Source organism: Macrobrachium nipponense, chromosome 33, assembly GCF_015104395.2.
Source record: "Macrobrachium nipponense isolate FS-2020 chromosome 33, ASM1510439v2, whole genome shotgun sequence".
Lineage (NCBI taxonomy): Eukaryota > Metazoa > Arthropoda > Malacostraca > Decapoda > Palaemonidae > Macrobrachium > Macrobrachium nipponense.
The window spans coordinates 12821559-12844947 of NC_087219.1; the positions used below are offsets into that span (position 1 = coordinate 12821559).

At 47.1% G+C, this 23389-nt stretch overlaps 1 protein-coding gene across 4 annotated transcripts in view; it reads right to left on the reverse strand.

Annotated features, from left to right (window-relative positions):
• Window positions 1-23389, reverse strand: part of LOC135202945 (bridge-like lipid transfer protein family member 3B) — a 318889-nt gene that overhangs the window by 143966 nt on the left and 151534 nt on the right. For all 4 annotated transcript variants that reach the window (XM_064232430.1, XM_064232433.1, XM_064232432.1 and 1 more), the window contains one exon: window positions 1323-1518. In XM_064232430.1, coding sequence (XP_064088500.1) covers window positions 1323-1518 — 196 coding nt within the window. The remainder of the gene's footprint in view (window positions 1-1322; window positions 1519-23389) is intronic.

Sequence of the window (23389 nt, forward strand, 5' to 3'; positions counted from 1 at the left end):
CAAATCGCAGCACGCAAAGCAAGAAGAGTAAAGACAGTGTGTGGTCAATGTGAAGGCAAGCCTCATTTATGCCCATCATGCTTTGAAAGACTTCATTCAAAGGAGTACTAATGTTTCTTTGGTGCATATGAAATGCTATATATATCTATATACTGAAAAGTTTAAATTCAGATATGGAGCTTTTGCATAATTTTTTTATGTGAATGTGCTATCATGAAAAATGCCTATTATTTTTCCATTATAATTAAAATAATTGCTTTTATTTTTTCACTTTATAAAATTCAATTAATAAACTTTGATTTGCATGCAGACTATGGTATTTATAACCCTTTTTACTAATTTATCTAAATAAAAATGAAAAAAGTATAAAAAATCAAAATTGAACCACTGGTGGTACATGTGGTGTTTATGTCTTATTCACAATGTACCACCGGTGGTTCACATGGCGGTTAACGTGCTAAAGAGATTTTTCCTGAAAAACACTGTCTAAAGTTTTAGCCTAATACATATTTACAAATCATAAAAATATAGGTTACTTGTTGAGTTAGTGGGGGAAGCCACAGAAACCTGGAAAGAGTCCCCCACAGTATTAATCAGTTTCTGGCTTCAACTAACAAAAGTCTAACGATAACAAAAAGTAACATTTCTTTTATGAATATTCATTACCCTTACACATATATCTTTGGGCAGTTCAATTTTAACACCAACCAGCCACTCATATTGTCATCAATTAAAGGTGAATAGTTCATATGAAAATGTCTTCAATTAAAGGTGAATAGTTCATATGAAAATAAAGACAAAAAAAGCAAATCCCTGCATTTTCAACAGATAGAGAACCACCTACATTACAAGGAAAATACATCAAAGAGAAATGGAAAACAAAACATTTGAATAGATAATTATAAATATACAGTACTATACTGCACTGCATTTTTCCCATGCATGATTCTGCACATATCCCAGCTTCTATTAGCATGCAGCAAAAATCATATAAATTAAATCTATTCAACAGAGTTATTCAGAACAAATTTTTAAAAATAACAATTTTGCAAAGGACCAAAGCAAACTCAACGCAGGTTCCTGAAAAATTCTAAACACTATGCAAGAAGTATGCAAATACCTCTGCAATCTTCACAGGTAAGGGTTTTGAAAAAAGAAACCACCTCTCTTCTCCCTTAAACATTAACAAAGAAGGGTCTTCCAATGATACAAAAGTACAGGAAGAATAATTTCCTCCTAAATACACTTAAAAATAATCCAAACATGCAAAAACATAAATTGGCAATGTTAAGAGTGCAATAAATGTAATCATCATGACCTACCTGAGATAAATTCTTTAGGCGCTTGTTTCCGTTTTGAGGTAGATACACGATACACACAGAAGTCATTGATACGTAAAACACAACAGGATGACATCAGTTTACGAAGCTGATTTGCCACCATGCCTTTGTGAGGACTCCCTCCTTGCATAGTGCTTGAATCTCCAGCTCCTGGCACCATACGTCCAGCAGTAGAGCTCTGAATGTATACAACAGTGACTTAATTACCAGCAGCAAAAATATATGGATTTGCATACTTACTGTCAGTATCATTAGTCCTATTTTTCTTATAGTTTTTATTTTCATTAGCTTTTTCCCATACGCTTTGTGTGAGTGCCCAAACATCCAGCTTTCCTTTCTTGTGTATTTATGTATCCTAATAAATCCAGCGGATACAGCCTTGAGTTCTCAAAAATTCTTTGGGAAAATGCTTGTTCAAAGCACATTTGTTAACTCCACCAAATACGTACTGGTACTCATTTAGAGCTGGGTGGACTGATGGACAGTCACCCAAGACAATCTGCCAACTTTGATAAAATGAGCCAAGCATCTGCTTTACCTTGGGAATACCTTGTACCTGAAGGCTATTCATGAAAAGGTGTCTACTCAAGACATTCAAAACTATGCCTTTTTAGGTTAGAATTAGGGTGATATTACATATTGTACTTAGGCATCAAGAGAGATAAACTAATTGCAGTCTGAACTTAAAGATTTCATCTCCTGCATAACAACAGAGTACCAAGATAGGAGAGGATAAAAGATTAGTTTAACCAGACCTCTGAGCCTCAGAAAGGCTCTTCTCAGGCTCGTTCCCGGGAATTAACCTGAGAAAAAAAACTAGACTTTATTAAAAAAACTGACTTTACTTAGGAACATGATAATTTTGTTAAGTGAGAAATCCCTGCCTTCAGCGAGAATTCCTGACACTGTTGGATCTCGAAAATAAATGCGCCTCTGCTGAATCCAATTTGGGCTCTCAATGCCTAAGTGCTGGACAGTCATGGGAACTTGGCATCCATTACATTTCATAGCGTTAGAATATGGGGTTGTCATTAGATGACCACGAGAAAATCTAGTATGACCTATGCGGAGTCTTGCAAATATTACTTCTTTAGATCTTGCTTTTTGAGATGATGAAACTCATGGATATACCTCAGATTTTATATTTTTCAGCTTGTTTGATATTGGTACCGCAGACTGCAGAATCTGCATTTTCATTCCCTTCAATTCCTACATGTGCCAGAATCCAGCAGATTTTTATTGACAATCCAGATTGGAGAATTAGGTGGATTTTTATTTGGATTTCTTTGACAAGTTGATTTGAAGATTTGTACTTGTTTATAGCATCAATAGCACTATGCGAGTCGCTGAAAATTATTGAAGAGATTGCTTGCCTTTCAGATATTACGTCAAGTGCTGCCGTATAGCCGAAAGTTCTAAAGTAAATGCAGATGATATTAAAGGAAGGCCTACTTTGATTGATTTATTATTCGAGAAAGCTGAAACTCCTACTCCAGTATTGTTTTTTGAGCCATCTGTATAATCATAAACTGGTTTCCCTTTCTCTGGATGTGCTCTAGGGCGTGTTGGCGGTAAGTCTCTGTATTAGTCATATGTATTTCGTTTGAGAAGATAAGACAAAGTAGTGCTTATTTTTATTCGTTTAAGAGTCCAAGGTGATGGGTCTTCTATTGTTGGATGGAAAATTGGTTACAGGCGGCCCACGGTAAACAGCGCAATCACTCAGCAGCAAATCAGTTTTACGGCTGTTGTAAAAAATATTAGCTAAATTAATAAGGCATTTTAAGGTATTTTTACGGCACAATTTTCGGTCAACAGCGCCGCTATGTCTAATGAGTACATACATTTGTAGAAATACCTTTCAGCCCATAAGTTATGCAAATGATATTAAAAAATTTTATTGAGAGTTATTACATAGGTATTAGGGTAAAATGATATTGTTATGTTACAATAAAGTTTCATACATACTTACCTGGCAGATATATACATAGCTAAGACTCCGTCGTCCCCGACAGAAATTCAAATTTCGCGCCACTCGCTACAGGTAGGTCAGGTGATCTACCGGCCTGACCTGGGTGGCAGGACTAGGAACCATCCCCGTTTTCTATCATATTTTCTCTCTTCCACCTGTCTCCTGCGGGGAGGCTGGGTGGGCCTTTAATTGTATATATCTGCCAGGTAAGTATGTATGAAACTTTATTGTAACATAACAATATCATTTTCATACAATCAACTTACCTGTCAGATATATACATAGCTGATTGGCACCCTTCGGTGAGGGTAGAGACAGCTACTATATGGAATAGACAGGTAAACAACATATGTTGTAGGTATAAATAAAACCTTGGTTCCTACCTGATAGGTGGTAGACTTGGTGGGTTGGGTGTTTGCCCAGTAGTCTGCATCACCTCAAGAAACTTTAGAGCGAGATATGTGATCTATGGCCAAGAGTTCTTGTGGGTCTGCCGATGGGTCTTACCCACTTACTCAGCAGAGCCTAAAAGGACTTGTCAATGGGTGCTGATCCACTTATAGACAATACACCTTATGAAGGAGCACACAACCAATCCCGACCACCTGATCCTAACCATGTGTTAGAACTAAGGATTGTTACGAGTTATCCCCGAACTCGTCACAACAACCGTAACTCAAAAACCACTACGCACACATACATAATTTTTCAAAAAAAAAAAAAAATTATACTCAACTAATTGGATATGACGAGAATTCTCTTATGAACAACATAGACGGCCGCCCACCGTGCGAGCCTGAATCCTCCATTGTTCGAAGAGATTCTCGACCATATCCAAACAGAAGAACAGTAATATACATTCTAAGGATTGGTGTCGGCTCCCGTACCCAGAATCGTATCTGCCGATACATAGGACCTAGAGAAAAGCACTTCTCATACGTCACAAGCACGTCTTTCAAGTAATGAGATGCAAATACCGAGTTGCATCTCCAATATGTCGTATCTAATATGTTTTTAAGTGACATATTCTTATAAAACGAGAGAGACGTCGCAACCGCTCGTACTTCATGAGCTTTTACTCTCAGAAGTTGTAACTGTTCGTCCGGACAGACCTTGTGAGCGTCCGTAATGACGTTCCTTACAAAGAACGCTAGAGCGTTCTTTGACATCAGTGTGGGGTCTTGACCGCGCACCAAAGACCTTGTCTAGAGCCTCCCAACTGACCGTTTCCTCTGAAGATAGAACATTCAGAGCTCTAACAGGGCATAGAGACCTCTCTGCTTCTCTGCCTACGAGACTAGACATTCCTGATTTCGAATGACCTAGGCCAGGGATTCGTGGGATTCTCGTTTTTCGCTAAAAACAGAGTTTTAAACGAGCAAATCGCCGAGGGTCTTCCTTGAATCCGACTTTATCCTGCAGAGCTTGTAACTCACTAATTCTTTTTGCCGTTGCTAACGATAAAAAGAAATAGGCATTTTCTAGTTACGTCTCTAAATGAGGCCTGATGAGGAGGTTCAAATCTATCCGAAGACAGATATTTTGAGGACTACGTCCAAATTCCAGTTCGGAGGTTACTGGCTCTTTAGACTTTGACGTCTCAAAAGATCTTATGAGATCGTGGAGATCTTTGTTATTTGCCAGATCTAAACCTCTGTTCCTGAATAAAGCCGAGAGCATACTCCTGTATCCCTTTATTGTGGATACGGCTAGATGCGATTTTACTCTCAGGAATAGCAAGAAATCAGCAATTTCCGCTATAGAGGTAGAGGAGGAGGACAACTTCTTGGCTCTACACCACCTTCTAAAGACCTCCCACTTCGACTGGTATACTTCGAAGTGGAGGTTCTGCGAGCTCTCGCGATCGCGCTTGCCACTTCGCGAGAAAAGCCTCTCGCTCTGACAAGTCTTTCGATAGTCGAAAGGCAGTCAGAGCGAGAGCGGGGAGGTTTTGATGGTACCTCTTGAAGTGTGGTTGTTTGAGAAGATCCGTCCTTCCTGGTAGGGATCTTGGAAAGTCTACGATCCACTCTACCACCTCCGTGAACCATTCCTGGCCGGACAAAAAAGGGGGCTATTAAAGTCATCCTCGTCTCTTTTGACGCCACAAACTTTTTCAATACTAACCCCAGGATTTTGAATGGGGGAAAAGCGTACACGTCCACTCGAGACCAGTTTAGCAGGAAGGCGTCTCCATAATTGCTCTTGGGTCTTCCACGACCGAGCAAAACACTGGGAGGCCTTTTTGAAATGTATGTTGCGAATAGATCCACGTGAGGAGTTCCCCACAGAGACCAGAGATCGCGACATACTTCCTCGTGCAGAGTCCATTCTGTATGAAGGACCTGGTTCCTCCTGCTGAGCCTGTCCGCCCTCACATTCCTTACTCCCTGTACGAACCTTGTCAGCAGGAGATGTTCCTGTGAGACGTCCAAAGTAATAGGTCCCTCGTGAGTTCGTAAAGGAACGAGGAGTGAGTCCCCTCCCTGTTTCCGAATGTAGGCAAGTGCGGTGGTGTTGTCCACGTTTACTTGTACTACCTTGTCTCTCACCAGAGGTTCTAGGCTCTTCAAAGCCAGGTGAACGGCGAAGAGCTCTTTGCAATTTATGTGCCAGGACACCTGTGCTGGTTCCCAGGTGCCTGCACTTCCTCCGAGCCTAATGTCGCTCCCCAACCAAACGTCTCCGACGCGTCGGAGAACACACACTAGTCTGGGTTCTTTGATCTTAGAGAGACCCCTTTGTTCTCTTCCAGAGGCAGCAACCACCACTGTAGGTGTGCCTTTACCTCCACTGGAATGGGGAAAACGTCCGACAGTTGTCCGTTTTTCCAGCTCCAAGACTTCTTGAGGAAGAATTGAAGTGGACGGATATGAAGTCTTCCGAGAGGGAAGAATTGTTCCAGCGAGGAAAGCGTCCCCAGAAGGCTCAACCATTCCCTCACTGACGGTTTGCTGTTTCCTCTAAGAAGAGAGAGATTATCCTCAAACCTTTTTCGGTTCTCTCTTGCGAAGGAAAAACTAACGAAACCCCGAGAATCCATCCGAATCCCCAGATAGACTAGGTCTTGTCTGGGGGTCATCTGAGACTTCTCGAGGTTCACAAGCAATCCCAACGCCTTGGTCAAATCTAGAGTTAACTTTAGGTATCCTCCAAACACTGTCTCTCCGATCTGGCCCTGATGAGCCAGTCGTCTAGGTACATCGAGACATTCACTCCTTTGAGATGAAGAAATCTCGCCACATTCCTCATCAGGCTTGTGAAGACCTGAGGAGCTGTGGACAGGCCGAAACACAAGGCTCTGAACTGAAAGATCCTTCCCCCCGTCATGAAACGGAGGTACTTCTTCGATGAAGGGTGGATCGGGACGTGAAAATAGGCGTCTTGGAGATCTAGAGACACCATCCAATCTCCTTGTCGTAATGACGCTAGGACTGAAGCAGAAGTCTCCATGGAGAACTTCTCCTTCTGAACAAATTTGTTCAGAGCGCTGACGTCTAGTACTGGTCTCCAGCCTCCCGAGGCTTTCGCCACTAGAAAAAGGCGATTGTAAAACCCCGGGGAGTTTTGATCCAGTACTAGTTCTACTGCACTCTTGTCCACATTTGTTCCACCATTGATCGAAGAGTATCCCTCAGCACAGGATCCTTGTACTTGGCTGATAGTTCCCTTGGTATAGACGTTAGGGGCGGAGTATTCAGGAAAGGGATACGATATCCCTTCCTTAAGATCTTTAGTGAAGACGCGTCTGCGTCTATCAGTGTCCAGGCTTCCACGAATTCCAGGAGCCTGGCACCTACTGGTGTTTGGAGGAGAAATGTTTCATTTGCCCTTTTAAAGGGACGAAAGGCGGACCTACCTCTTCTCTCTGGAGCCTTCCTTCTTGCGGGAGTCTGGAGATCGGACCACCTCGAAAGGGCTGCCTAGAAGTGCTAGGTTCTTTCTTGTCCGACACTAAAGCAGGTTTCTTCTTCCTAGCTGACTGCGTCAGAAGATCCTGTGTCGCCTTCTCAGTTAAAGAGTGAGCTACGTCCTTCACTAACTTAGAAGGAAACAAATAGTCCGAAAGAGGAGCATATAGCAGAGCTGCCTCTGCGCATGCGAGACTGCCTTTGTTAAGAAGGCGCCATACACTGTCCTTTTCTTCAAAAGACCTGCTCCAAATAATGCAGAGACTTCCAAAGATCCATCCTGTACTGCTTTGTCGATGCACGACAAAATGCATAACAGGGCTTCCGGTTCGATTCCCTGCGAATCGTGAGCTCTTGGACATCACCCCAAGGACCAATCTAAGAAGTTGAATACTTCCAATACATGGAAAAGTCCCTTGAGGAGATGATCCAGTTCCGAAATACTCCAAGTTATGCGGGCAGAATTAAGACTAGGACGCCTTGAAGCGTCAACTAACGTTGAAAAGTCTGCCTCTGTAGTAGAAGGGAGAGCGATACCCATCTCCTCCCCCGTCTTGTACCATATGCCCTCTTTTCCAGCTAACCTTGCTGGAGGCATGCAAAACTACTGTCCTGGTTAAGTCTTTCTTCGACTTCATCCAGGCGTCATAAGGCGTGTAAAGCCCGCTTCATCGAGATGGTGGGCTTCATCTTCAGAAAAGACGAAGTCTTCTTCGCCTTCGCACTCGAAAAGAGCGAGCGCGGAGAAGGAGGAGCAGCCGGAGTCAACTCGTCTCCGTATTCCTCCAGAAGCATGGTTGTCAACTTATAGTTGGACAAGCCCTCTCTTCCAAGATCGTCATCCTCCGAGTTTTCGTTCTCGAACTCGTGATAATCCTGAGTTTCTGTTCTCCTTTCAGAATGTTCCTCTTCTGGGGGAGACAAACTCCTGATCGGAGAGGGGCTAAGGGAATGAAAGTCTTTCCTTTTTCCCATTCTGATCGACTTGGAAGCCGTCACAACCTGCGGCTTCTCTCGCGCTAGAAGACGTCATGTATGACGCTTCCCGCTTTCCGAGCGTCATGTATGACGTCTCTTGTTGACGTTTTAGAAGACGCTTCGCGTCGGAAGACGCTTCGCTTTCTAAGGGCTTCCTACTCGGCGTCACAATCTTGGACGGAGCGTCACGTCTAAGATCCTCTTGATTTGACGCTTCACTTCTAAAAGACGTCTTCCGAGCAGGTGCGAGAGGACGAGACTTCTTAATAGGAAGCGTCACGTCCTTCCGACGGGGCGCTAAAACTCCCACAAGAGATGATAGTTGTTCTTGCACCGCCATAATGATCTTCCTTGACGCTTCTCCTACGTCTAGCGCCTGACGCCCTTCGTCATCACTCGGGGAAGAAGCATGATGGGGGTACTTCCTCATAAGCGTCAGGTGACGTTGACGCCACCTTCGCCTTCTTAAATAGCAGACGGGGCGTCATCCGAGAAGCGCTCCGGGATAGAATCAATGTCTTGCTTCATATGACGCTTTCAGCGGTCTCGATAAGGGTCGACTCCTTCCACCCTCGTTTAGGTGAGGGAGAGGGAGAGGACGAGAAACACTCGCGAAGGACGCTTTTCCTGTAGCGCCCTTGAGCTGGCTGCCATGAAGCAAAGCTAGCTGAAGGGACGTCTGACCGTTGGGGATTCCCCACGACCTCCTTAAGGCTTTCGACTTCCTTCTCCTCGGGCATGTGAGCTTGGAAGAGGTCTAGGCCTGGGAGCGCCGCAGGGGACGATCAAACGCCCCCTCCACCCAACACTGAGGGCTCACTCACTAAATTTTTTTTTTTCACTATCACTAGCCTTACCTTTCGAGTCCGCCATCTTGGACTTCATGTCTCGAATCGTCGCTTTCAGATTGGCGATTTCCGATGCCGAATCCGAAAAGACACTCTGAGAATGAGATTTAGGGAGATTCTCCAGAAGAAGGGTTAGAATTATTATTTAAAGGCTCAATAGGCCTTGAATTCACACCTTTCAGTCTTCTAACCTCTATCCCTCTCTAACTTCTTCAAATAGAAGTCAAAGTCTTCCATTTTCTCGCATTCAAACTCTCGCATTCCTTACAAGTGTTAGTAGCAGAACACTGCACCCCCCTACATTTACGGCATACAGTGTGAGGATCAACCGAAGCTTTCGGTATCCTCACCCTGCAGCCTACATTCACACACATTCTCACACTCACATTAGAATCAGACATCCTGAGAAAAATCCAAAAGAGTTATCCCCCCCCCTCCAAAAACAGTCACAGTAGCGAATGCCAAAACACGATCCAAATACGTCACCAAAAAGTCGAAAAAAAAACGTTGATCAAATGTTGAAAAAGAATCCAAGTCAGGAGGTAATAACACAATGTTGATACCACGGCGACAGAGAAAATATGATAGAAAACGGGGATGGTTTCCTAGTCCTGCCACCCAGGCAGGCCGGTAGATCACCTGACCTACCTGTAGCGAGTGGCGCGAAATTTGAATTTCTGTCTGGGGACGACGGAGTCTTAGCTATGTAGATATCTGACAGGTAAGTTGATTGTATGAAAATGTTATTTTCATAATAAAATAACTTTTTGAACATAATCACCTGGTAGTTATATATATAGCTTACGTCCCAATCACCGATTGGGTAGTCAGGTGTACCACCTGTGTGCCCTCTACCCAGGTACCTGGAACCATTCCAACTATTCCTCAGATCTTCCATGCCCCTAGTCTCTAGAGGGGAGGAGGGTGGGGATTAAATTATATATAACTACCAGGTGAGTATGTTAAAAAATTTTTTTTATTATGAAAATAACATTTTTAAACATCTAACTCACCTGGTAGTTATATATATAGCTGATTGACACCTTTGGTGGCAGGTCAGAGACAGCTATCATCGTTGGAATTGACATAAGGGTTAATAAACCAACTTACGGTTCCTACCTGTTAAGGAAGCTGACTTCAATGATATCCTGCCTCATTATGTCTGCCTTCCTTAAGAGATCCAGCGATCCACCCAGGGGGCTGAAGACCTCTAGGAGCTGTCAACCGGTGTATAACCTCTATGTGACTAGACCTCCTACAATATCCTTGTTCCGGGCGCTACCAAGGAACAAATGACCACTTGACTAAGAATCAATGATTGTGGAAGACTGCGTCCAGTCTCCACAAACAACCATAAAAATTCAATAGTTCCAAGGAAAGAAAAAGGGTATTGGGTTATGGGGTTGCAGGGGTAGTCCCTTCTCCCACTACTGAATTAGCTGCTACAAATGGCCCCAGCATGTAGCAGTCTTCATAAAGAGTTTACACTTGCTTCAAGTAGTGCGAGGCAAACACTGATTTACTTCTCCAGAAGGTCATGTCCAGGATATTCTGAAGGGATCTATTCTGCTTAAAGGCTACAGAGGTTGCTACCACCCTAACCTCGTGTGTCTTGACTTTCAGCAGCTTGAGGTCAGCCTCAGTACATTCCGAATGAGCTTCCCTTATCAATTGTCTGATAAAAAAGGATAGCACATTCTTTGACATTTGCAGAGAGGGCTTTTTAACTGAGCACCAAAGCACCTCTGATTTGCCACTTAAATTCTTCGTCCTTTCCAGGTAATACTTAACAGCTCTTACCGGACACAGGACTCTCTCTAATTCCTCACCTGTGATATCCGATAGATTCGGAATCTCGAACGCTTTGGGCCAGGCCTGAGATGGGCGTTCATTCTTTGCTAGAAACCCCAGAGAAGGAGTTCTCTCGACGTATCGTACATGGACCTGGAGTGGGTTCAACCTTGCTTGTTGATGTAGGCCAACGCCGTCGTGTTGTCCGGATGTTGACCTTGCCACAACCCACCTGTTCTGGACTGAGGTCTTTTTGAACTCTTTGAGAGCCAAAAAGATTGCAGTCAGCCTCCTTTTCTGATTTATGTGGAACCTCTACTTGTTCCTCTTGGTCCAGGAGCCCGAGACCTCAACTTTTCCTAGTGTTGCTCCCCACCCCACCTCCCCGAGTCCAAGGCGTCGGAAAATAACACTAGGTCTGGGTTCCGCTGCTTTAGGGAAAGGCCTTCCTGTAGCTTGACGGGGTCATTCCACCACTGTAGACAATGTTTCATGGTCTCTGACACAGGAATGCACTTTGTCTCCAGTTCCTTCCTCTTGTCCCAGTGCCGATTGAGGTGGAACTGAAGTGGGCGAAGGTTTAGTCTTCCTAAGGAGACAAACTGCTCTAGCGAGGAAAGGATCCCCAGCAGACTCATCCACTCCCTCGCAGAGAACGTCCGTTTCCTTAGGAAGTCCTGCAGCTTTACTAAGGCTTGTTCCGTCCTTGACGCAGACGGAAAAGCCCGAAAAGCCTGACTCTGAATCCTCATACCAAGGTACAGGATCTCTTGGGATGGGGTCAGTTGTGACTTCTGCTGGTTTACCAGAAGGCCTAGTTCCTCTGATAAACGAATTGTTGTCTGAAGATCCTCCAGGCAGCGAGTGTAGGAAGGGGCTCTGAGGAGCCAGTCGTCCAGATACAGTGAGGCCCTGATACCTCTCGTGTGTAGCATTCCCGCTACGTTGTTTATCAGCCTCGTGAAAATTTGAGGAGCGGTGCTTAGGCCGAAGCAAAGAGCTCGAAACTGGAACACTTCTTCTTTGTAAACGAACCTCAGGTACTTCTTGGAGTTTGGGTGGATAGGGATGTGAAAATACGCATCCTGAAGATCCAAAAGACCATCCAGTCATCCTGTCTGACTGCTGCTAGGACTGATTTCGTTGTCTCCATTGTGAACTTCGTTTTTTGTACAAAAACATTGAGAGCACTCACGTCCAGTAACGGTCTCCATCCCCCCGAGCTCTTGGGAACCAGGAATAATCGGTTGTAAAAACCTGGTGACTCCAGATTTTGAACCTTCTCGATTGCCTCCTTCTGCAACAACAGAGAAACTTGTTGCTGTATCGCCTGCGCCTTGGATTCCTCTCTGTATCTGGCCGAAAGATCGATTGGTTTTACTGCTAAAGGAGGTTTTCTCAGGAAAGGAATCTTGTACCCCTCCTTGAGCAGTTGAATGGATCAAAGGTCTGCTCCTCTCTTCTCCCATACTTGTCAGAAGTTGGACAGTCTGGCTCCTACCGCTGTCTGAAGAGTGCCGTCAGACCCTGCTTCGCCCTTGTCTCTTCTATGTACTCTTTCCCATAGGTCTCGTGTTACCTCTACTGAGGGCTCTACCCCGAAAGGGCTGAGAAACCCGAGACACAGGAGCATTTTCCTTAATTTTTTGTGTTACAAAGCTCGCTGGCAGAACTTTCCTCGCTGTCTTCGTTATTAAGTCCTGTGTGGCCTTTTGTGCTAAGGCAGAGGAGACTTCTTTCACCAACTCTTGCGGGAAAAGGTGTGCGGAAAGAGGTGCATAAAGTAGTTCTGATTTCTGAATGGGTGGGACCCCAATAGCAAGGAAAGAACAAATTTGGGCTCTTTTCTTAAGAATTTCCGCCGAGAAAAGCGCCGCTAACTTGTTGGAACCATCTCTAAGAGCTTTATCAATACAAGACATCAGATGTACCAGCTCTTCGGTGTCAGCGGTCTTAAAAGACTCTATCTTCTTTCCCAAGGCTCCCAGAGTCCAGTCTAGGAAGTTAAAGACCTCAAAGGCTCTGAATATTCCTTTGAGGAGGTGGTCCATCTCTGATGTTGACCAAGAAACCTTAGTCTTTCCCATGGCCATCCGACAAGAGGCGTCCACTAGACTCGAGAAGTCCCCCTGGGAAGAGGCAGGAATTCCCAGGCCAAGAGCTTCTCCAGTCTCATACCAGATACTTGATCTAGACGCTAATCTGGCCGGAGGAAACGAGAATACTGTCTTTCCTTGGTCCCTCTTAGTCTCCATCCAATCCCTCATTATTTTCAACGCTCTCTTGGATGAGCGGGACAAAACCATCTTCGTAAAAATGGCCTTCTTTGACGCCTTCCCTAGAGTAAATTCTGAAGGCGGGGAACGAGGGGCATCCGGAATAAAGTTCTCCGGAAACACCTCTGTAAATATCCTCATGAGTCTTTTTAAGTCCGACGAGGGGTGCTGTTCTTTCCGATCCTCTTCGTCAAAATGTCTTCTACGGGATTAACAGGAGAAGGGGGAAAGTCATCGTTTCCTTCTTCTGATTGTCCTAGGACTGAAGTAGCGACATCCTGTTTCCTTCTCCTCGTCTCCTTATTATCTTCCTGACGCCTGGCGTACTGGAGTCGAAACTCTTGATGCTCGGCGTTCTGGCGTCAAACCTCTTGACGCCTGGCGTCCAAACTCTTGACGCTCGGCGTCCTGATGTCCAGCCTCTTGACGCCTGGCGTCCAAACTCTTGACGCTTAGCGTCCAATCTCTGGACACCTGGCGTCCAGCCTCTTGACGCTTGGCGTCCTGGGGTCCAAAATCTCGACGCTCGGCGTCCTGGCGTCCAGCCTCTTGACGCATGACGCCCTGGCGTCCAGATACTCGGGCATCCTGGTGTCCAATCTTTTGACGCTTGCTGTCCTGTTGAACCTTGAGGTCACTTGCTGCTGGACGCTAGCCGCCTGTGCAACACACGTCAAAAGCTTCCTCAGGCTGACTTACAGCGCTTGGAACCTCTTGAGCTGGACGATTACCTACATCTTTCTTTGCTGCAGGTTGCCAGACCTGCATCAGGGAGGAGAGTTTCTGCTGCATGTCTTGCAGCAAAGCTATTTGCGGCGCTTCTTGCTGCTGGGGACAGACTGGGGAAGCCGCAACATCATCCAAGTCTCTCTCCACGTCACGTAAGGGTTAGGAAGAACGTTCCGGGGACGAGTACCAATCCGAAGGAGGAGGGGGAGCATGCATCGAAGGCAGAAACGCGTCCAACATCTTTTTGTCTCCTACCGAAGCAGACAGCCGCCTGTGCGACAATTTACGTCTGTATTTAGTAGGAGAGCTACCATCGGGACTGGAAGGGAAGCGCTCCGGGCTGCTCCAATGGCTACATCCTGGGGCCTGAGGCGTCACTTCATGACGCTGCTCGACAGTGTATCTTCTTTTGAGGGGTCTTGACTCCGACGTAAAACGCAAGCCCCATCTGGGAACTGCGTCGTCCGACGACGAAGAGCACAATTTTACCTCGCCTTTCCTATGGCGAGGGTGAGCGTCCTGGGAAGCGTCAACAGGTATGCTCGAGGGGACGACTGCTCGGGAGCTAAAACCTCTCGCCTCCCTTCGCCTGTCGACTTTCCTTCTCACAGGGGTTGGTGAGCTTGGAAGAGGTCTAGGACTAGGAGCACGACAGGTCCGAGCGGCCGCACCCTCCACTGCACTTGCACTGATTTTAGCACTGACAATTGTGTTTTTCAAATCTTTCACATTCGACCATAACTTCTCCCTGTTTTCTGCGAGGGATTCTACCCTTTCACCAAGGGCTTGAATGGCCGCCATTATGTACTTTAAAGTTGGACCATTACCTGTATCAATAGGGGGGATCTGGAACTACCACTACCGAAGAAGGATCAAAAGGCTCATTAGCAAGGGGAAGAGAACTGTCAATTCCCTGACTATCTCTAGAAGAGCGAGACATACTACTCTTTGCTATCCTGATCCTATCCTTCTCAAGTTTTCGCACATAGCGGTAATATTCCATCCACTCATTCTCAGGTAAATCTACACATTCATCACATCTATAATCCAACTGACAACTCTTGCCTCTACATTTCATACCAACTGAATGTGGATCTAACGAGGCTTTAGCAAGCCGAGTCTTACATCCTCTCACACACATTCTCACAATCGAAGAGAGTCAGACATGTTGAAAAATCCAAAAGAGATCAAAACAAGCAAGAGTCAAACCAACAATATCTAAAAAGGGTCAAGAGAAATCCAAACCAAATCCAAAAACAAGTGAAAGCCAAAGCCAAAGTGTACTTCACCAAATAAACTGCGAAAAAACACGGGCCAAACGAGAGAAATTCCAACAATGTCACCGGTAATGCGGCAAGGAAGATCTGAGGAATAGTTGGAATGGTTCCAGGTACCTGGGTAGAGGGCGCACAGGTGGTACACCTGACTACCCAATCGGCGATTGCCGCGAATTTTGAAATTCTGCCGTGACGTCAGGGACTAAGCTATATGTATATAACTACCAGGTGAGTTAGATGTTTAAAAATATATGCCTCTGACGCTGTTGTATGCCAAAAATGACAATTTGTCGAAAATTGCATTTTTCCTAACTATACAAACCTGAGGTCCTTTAACAATAGGAAGGTAACTAGCGGCAGCTGGGACGGTCGTAAGCTTCGAACAAGGGGAGAACGGTAGTTAACTGCTTGTCCGATCGTGCGCGCCCGCGCGCCCGGGGGAGTGAAGAATCACTTTTGCTTTAGGCCCATGCAAAAAGTTGCAGAGTGAGGGGTGGCATTTTTTTGGAAAGGTGGGACTATATGTTAAAGGACCTCAGGTTTGTATAGTTAGGAAAAATGCAATTTTCGACAAATTGTCATTTGTTCCGATACGTAATACAAACCCTCGGTCCTTTAACAATAGGAAGACTCACTTCTTGGTGGGAGGAATCTGAGTCTTTTTGGTGAACAGACTGGTGTTCGTCCACCCTGGAGTGCCTCCCTGGTCATAAGAGCAAGGGAGGGATCCAAACCTCTGTCCGATTGATCGGGGTGTGCACCGCAGGATCAATGGTCAGACCTCTGGGCCAAGTACTAAGAGAGAGGCAAGCGTATCTCTTCGTACCAGCAAGCAAGAACTTGTTCCTGTTTGCAAGAGACAATCATAAAATGATGGGTTTGTCTCAATTTGGCATCCACTTCCTCCCCCGCCCTTGTTTGGAGGGTGGAAAGTGGTGGACTATTTACTCCTATCCCTACTGAAAGGGATAGGATGGTGCTCTATTGAGTAGCTCACCTGCATCTCGTCCTTACCCAGCAGGGTGACGACCGTGTCCCTCTACCCAAAGGTAGAGGGAAGAAAAAGAGTGGGAAGAGGAGCCAGTCACACTCTCATTCCTCATCCATTCTTACGGTCACACCAGGACTCGATGCTGTTCAGCTTGCGAGGGTCTGGGTTAACTACACAACGTGTTGAGCAACCACCATGGTTCCCAAGGAAAAAGATCCAAGGAACTGTGGGCAATATCCTGAAGGTAGAAGGAGGTGCATGCGTCCGGTTGGACCAGGCGCCTGCCTTCATTACCTGCGCCACGGAGAAGTTCTTGCGGAACGCGAGAGAATGATGAAGAGGCGTCCACACTCATCCTGGGTGTCGAGTTTCTTCAGACAGCTCCGTCGCACCTTCACAGGACAAAGCAGCATAGCCTTCGTATCGGAGGCGGTGAAGTCCATTAGGGAGGGTATTGTGAAGGACTCGAACCAATCGTCAGTTACCGAAGGGTTCTGAGTCTTCGCTACGAAGATCGGTACGAAATCGAGCGTCACAAATCCCCATCCCTTTGTGCTTGACTTCTCAAGAGAAGTTCATGCAGTTACCTAAGACGAAAAGAAGGGAATAGTCGTATGACCTATCCCTCTTCTCGACTTTGGTTATGTACAGTACTCATACTGACAAGCTATTAAGACGAAGTAATGATTGCTCTGGAACAACCGAACTAAGTCCACAGCATAGTTCGTAACTGACTCGGGCGCTCTGACAGCTGCCGACTGACTGGTTCGGAATCAGTAGAGGCAAGTTGTCCAAGCATCCGGGTAAGTCACGTGACCTTCGCCCTTTAAAGAGTTATGCTGAGAGACCAAACAAATAAAATATTTGTTAGTCACCGATGCCGGACGGCGCGGCGATGATTCTCTTAATGCATAAGCTCAAAAGGCGAAAGTCAATTGCCTTCAAAAGACCGAGGTCCCTGATGGCAAGAAAATCTCATAGACGTTGAATCTCAGCTTAAGGAGAAACAACACTATGTGACGTTGAAGACGAAGGTAGGCAATGAATGCAACCTACGTCTTCCAGCTGAATCGAGAGAAGGAATCTCAAGATTCTAAACCTGTGCTTACAAATGACTGAAAACGCTAACCGCCATTTCATTGCTGTCCGTTGTGCAATGAAAGCGGGGCGTTCTTCAGTAATGAAACACAGGGGAGAGCCGCTTGAAGAACTGCTTCTCATGGGCTGAACGTTTGGAAGTAGAGCTGGCAGGTGTGGGAGTAGGCGATGTCTTTCAATACATCTGCTAATCCGGGGAGAACAATGAACAATTGTACACCTCCGAATACAAGATATTTTGAGGACAAACTCAGATTCCGCAAAAATCATTCGCATTATCGGGATACGATGCAGCAAGACTATTACAGAATTCTGTTACCGTGCGGTAAACAGAAAGATGAGAGTCAAATAGATATCTCTGTTTAAAATTCTCGCAATACCGAAGACGATGAATACTAGCGTTTCACAGCAGTAGATGGTCATTCATGTATGCGAGAATCCCCGTTATCAGAGACTTAAGTCCGTGATTGTTGGGCAGAGATACGGTTGTTATTCAATCAAAGCAGGTGAGAAAGACATAAACAACTGTCTATCTCAAAGCGGCAGCTGATACTGAAATGCCTCGGGCAATTCAATACGCAGTAGCTGTCGCTGACTCGTCATCCTGAGTTGCCAAGTAATCCTTTCCACGAAGGAATGCGTTCGGCTAGAACCACCGAGCATAAAAGATATGCTCGAGCAATTATATTTAAGCGAAACGAATTTCGGTAAATATAAAAGCTTAAATGGTGTTGTTGTGACAACACCATAAGTATATAAAATTGAAACTGGAAACTCCTGGGAGGTTGCAGGCAACCCGGGTTGCAGTTCAATTAGAATACTTTTCGTCTAAGTCGCAATCCGTTGAATAACCAGGATATGCGCCTACCCCTCGGACCATTCAACTGCTTAGCAGAATCATGTCGCGAGGTTAATATACGTAGTATATTTGTAGGATTCTGAACAACGATCTCCATCCTAAATTCTTTCCTTCAAGAAAACAAAATAAGGATTGGAGATCGACCACCTTCGTTCTCTATTAAAGAGAGTGAAGGAGAAGTCTTCCTCGAAGGAAAGCTTCAATGTGGAACAGAATACTAAGACGATAGTTCCAGCCAAACTGGATATTCCCGTCCGTTCTTCTCTATTCCAGGTTGGTCGCCTACTGTGAGATAGTCTTCTTTCAGCAGCAGTCTTCTTCCTAATGCTAGAAATTCCAGGAATTCGAGCATAGGCGAGGTTCCCGATTATCGTGTAACATATCGGGGATTCTCGTCTCGCTCACTTTGGACCGTGGTCTCGCCTAAGTGTTTGGAGATCGTAAGAAACTCTAACACTCTGAATGCGCTAGAAATTCCGTAGAATTCTAAGCAGTCTGCGAAACCCCCACCGAAGTTCGTCAAACGATATCGGCTGGTGGTCCTCCGATTCCCGTAGAAATCGAGAATGGGGCAGGATCCCTCCTCAACGACCGGGGCTTACGTCAGGTAGGACCCGAAGGTCCCCCCTGGTAGCGCAGTCCCCAACGTGGGATCCTACAGAGAAATCTCTGTAGGATCCTTCCCCTTTCCCTCGTAGCCGTAAGGAGAGAGGGAATGGGGGAGGAATTGGATACTCGCTCGCCTTCCCAGTGGAACTAGCAGTTGGAGAAGAGTAGGAGCAGCCATCGCCTTGCGGCGATGGCCTCTCAGAGTCTGGGAAAACGTATCGTCAGGAGAAAACGTTTTCCCTTTCCCGAGGAGGGTTACGAACTCTCACTGTAGGTAAGGGTCTGCCGCCACTGTGAACGTCGTCTGGGTGGGGCTGATCGACACCTGACAGGAGAGAGCCGATACCGTCCTCCGACTCATTCCAGTCCTCGTCGAGGTCGAAACCTCTCAGGAGGACCGAAGGAGTATTTAAATACGGTGTCCGAAGACACGTAGAAACGCCGCTGTCGCAGTAGAGGAGGTGGAAGTAGCTTGATCGACCGGCCAGAACTGAGAGAGCCTTCTTGTCCGGAGACGAGAGACTCTGGTTCAAGACAGAATCGGCAAGCTCCGATCGCGGCATACCCACCGTCGGTTTGGGTTCCCTCTCGGGCCCCAAAAAGACTCGAGCAGAGACATGGGCTCTGCTGGTGGGAGCGGCGATCCTTCCCCCCGGTCGTTGTGCTGACGATCAGTGCAATAACCTGGGTAAAGTTACTCTGAATCTCGGAAGTTACAGCGTCTTGAGGAGTAGGACCGTCCAGTCCCTCCAACAAGAGCAGCTCCCAGGACCCTCCTCCTTCAGAAGAAGGACCAGCAACAGATCCTGACGGTTGCCTCCAATCACTTGCGCGTACGTCCTGGTTGGTCCTAAGACCAACCTGGCACGTGCGGCGTCGTGACGGGATCGTGAGCGGCGCATCTCTCACGATCACTCCTATATACCTCTCTCTTCCTGGCGTATGCCGAGGAGTTTGAAGGTATCGGAGAGGACAGAACTGACGCTACCCCCCTCTCCCCTGACGGTCGCCTCCAATCACTTGCGCGTAACGTCCTGGTTGGTCCTAAGACCATACGTGGCACGTGCGGCGTCGTGACGGGATCGTGAGCGGCGCACCTCTCACGATCACTCCTAGCTACCGTCGCTTTCTTCCCGGTGTAGCCCGAGGAAGTTGAAGGTAGTGGAGAGACAGACCTGACGCTCCCCCCCCACTCGCTGGCAGGACCAGCGTACGTGGGGGGCTGCAGCCGATCACCAACCCGCGGTGGGGATCGATCTGCAGGCCTGGCCGTGCCGCTCACCTGTGGCGAGCGGCTCGACTGAGCACGTCGACCCCGGTCCCGTGCGTCAGACGAGCTGCTGCTGGTCACCGTATCCGCCCGGTCCCTGTGGGAGCGGCGGTCAGGTGACCTGCAGAGCTCGCTTTCGCCGTGAGACCGGTGAGCGTCCTCGCGGCACGTCAAACCGCTGGTACCAGCCGAGGCTGGGTACCGTCGGTCGAGGGGACCTGGGGGACCTCTTCCCAGCCTCAACCCGTGGCCGGTCAGAGACCGTCACGTCCACCCGAGGTACCGGCTGGTCGCTGCGAGAGTGGCCGCTGGCCTGGCGAGAGTCACCTGAGCGGCTCTCGACAGTCTTCTGCTCCGTGCCTCGGTCATGACGCTGAGCGAACTCAGGCGTCTTAACTTTGGCTGCACGGTCACCCGAAGGAGATCGTACACTCGGAACTTCTCGCGGACGAGAAACCGAGCCGGTACCTGGCTTAGCAGCAGAGCTGCCAAGACCAGGCGAGGGTGTACCAGCGGTAGCCAGCACACCCTTGGTCCCCGTCTTCTTCTTCTTCTCAGAAGGGGAGACGGGCCCCGTTCCCGAAGGAACAGGAGGACCAGCAGAAGAACCTCCCCGTCACACCGGAATGTGACGAGCCCTTCGAAGTTCCCGAAGGAGTCTTCTTAGGGGGAATAACAAAACCCGGTTACCAGCTGGTCGCTGCGAGAGCGGCCGCTGGCCTGGCGAGAGTCACCTGAGCGGTTCTCGCCAGCCTTCTGCTCCGTGCCGTGGTCTTGGCGCCGAGCGAACTCTGGCGCCGAAACTTTGGCTGCACGGTCTCCCGAGGGAGAGCGTACACTCGGGATCTCCCGCGAACGAGAGACCGAGCCGGAACCTGGCGTAGCGGCATCGCCGCTAGCACCAGGCGAGGAAGTACCAGAGCTAACCGATACTCCTCTGGTCCCCGTCTATCTCTTCCTTACGGAAGGGGAGACGGGCCCCCGCTCCCGAAGGAGCAGAGGACCAGCAGAAGGACCCCCCGTCCCACCGAGGTGGGACGGGCCCTTAGAAGTTCCCGAAGGAGACTTCTTAGGGGGGGGAGGCAGCCTTCTTCTTCTTCGGCTTATGGGCCTTAGAAGTCGAAGGGAAGAGGCAGCAACAGACGAAGACGAAGATGACACCTTCCTCTTCTTCGTCAGCTCACGCAGGACAGTCGTCAGGTCCTCCATCCAGGCCGGAGTCGGGCCTATTGCTGAAGCAACACGGCCCGACTGCACCTGTCCGGAAGGACCTGGGACTGGGGAAGACACACCATGGGCAGGACCAGCATGGACAGGCGCAGGAACCAGGAGCGACAGGAACAGCAACCAGCTCAGGAGCGGCAGGAACAGCGGCAGCGGTAAACACAGAAGGGACAGCCAAGCCAGTAGCGGGAACCACATCAGCGACAGGTACGGCAGGCCCAGCCATCGCCTCGTAGAATCATCGGCAGCCAGCGTGGTACTGGCGGCCGGTCCAGGGGCGAGCTGCTGGAACAGCGGAAGTCTGGGGCAGGCAACACGAAGAAAACACAGGCGGCGGCGGCATACCCCTCCTCGGTACGGCGGCGACCGGCCCTAGAAGCGGCAGACGGCGTCACCGACACAGCATGGGGAGTGTAGACCAGCGGGGGGAAGCAGCATAAGCGGCCGTGAAGGTTGTAGTGGAGACCACTCCAAGGTCACCGCCCCAGACCTCGCTAGACTCTGCAGCAGATCGTGGATGCTAGGCACGCCCTGCAGCCGCAGTGGTCCATACCTGTCCAAGGTCGTCTCCCACGGCTGTAGCACCTGCGGTAGCACAGACAGATTAGTAAGAGGGGTTCCCTCACGCACGGGGGGGGAGACATGCCCCACCCCGAACGCAAGGAAGACCCCAAAAACAAAATACGAGGAAGCTGAGCGGGGGGCAGGAAAGAAGACGAAGAATCGGATACCAAGGGAGTCGCGGGAGAGCTTTCCGACGACTTCCTGGCAGACCTTCGCTTCCCCTACCCCCGCACAGCAGTGAAAAGTAATATGAAAATGAAACAGAATACTGCACTTGCGATTCACTTCATAGAACTTAAAGAGGGAAAAATCAATTCCCGGTAAGAGCGGAAACTTGATCCATAATAATATGATGCTATCATAAATATATATGAAAATGAACAATACTGCACTTGCTATTTTCACTTTCACAGCAATAAATCGTAAGGATTAATTCCCGGGTAAGAGCGGAAATTGATCCAAAATTAAATTTGATGCAATTAATAAATGAAAATGAAAAGAAAACTGCATTGCGAATCCACTTTCATTGCATTCTATTCATACAAAATAAGAGGCTCTTGCCGAGCGCAATCAAGCTCTCGGCAACGAACGCACAGGGCAAAAATATAATGAAAAAGAGTACTTACATCTTTCAATTACACACTTTCGCCCAAAATACATGACTCGGCGCGAGTGCGCCCGCCCTCGGCACCGAGACATAATTCAAGGGTTCAATTCATGAAAAGAGCGGAAATCGCCGTCTCTACGGCGATAGCTCCATGTTGATTCATAATTAAGTAATGAAAATGAAAACAGTGTACTTACAGTTTCATTTTCAAGTCAAACCAAACCATTAGTAGAAACACAATATAAACAAAGCATACGACGATGAAGCGGGCAGAGAGCGATGACGAACACGTCCTTCACACCCGCGGCCGAAAGCAAAAGTGATTCTTCACCTCTCGGGCGCGCGGGCGCGCGCACGATCGGACAAGCAGTTAACTACCGTTCTCCCCTTGTTCGAAGCTTACGACTGTCCCAGCTGCCGCTAGTTACCTTCCTATTGTTAAAGGACCGAGGGTTTGTATTACGTATCGGAACAAATTAGAGTTACATAAGTGCAAATTTAGCTATGGATGTATAGATTTATAAATGTTCATGCTTTATGTTTAAAATGTGTATGAAAATGTATTACGTATAGGGTATTTTTTACTTCTGCACAGAAATATGATACAAAGGCAGCTTTTGAAACTGCTCTTCACGTTATCAAATACGAAGTTTTTTCATGTTCACTCTTGTAAGCCGCCGTCTGCCGATCTTCCGTAAATATAGTTAAAAAAAGTGCAAATTTAGCGATCGATATGTCGATTCTATAAATGTTCATGCTTTTATGTTTAAAATGTGTATGAAAATGTATTACGTATAGGGTATTTTTTTTTTCTGCACAGAAATATGATACAAAGGCAGCTTTTGAAACTGCCCTTCACATTATCAAATACGATGTTTTTTCATGTTCATTCTTGTAAGCCGCCGTCTGCCGATCTTCCGTAAATATAGAGTTAAAAAAAGTGCAAATTTAGCGATCAATGTGTCGATTTTATAAATGTTCATGCTTTTATGTTTAAAATGTGTATGAAAATATATTACGTACGTATAGGGTATTTTTATTTTTG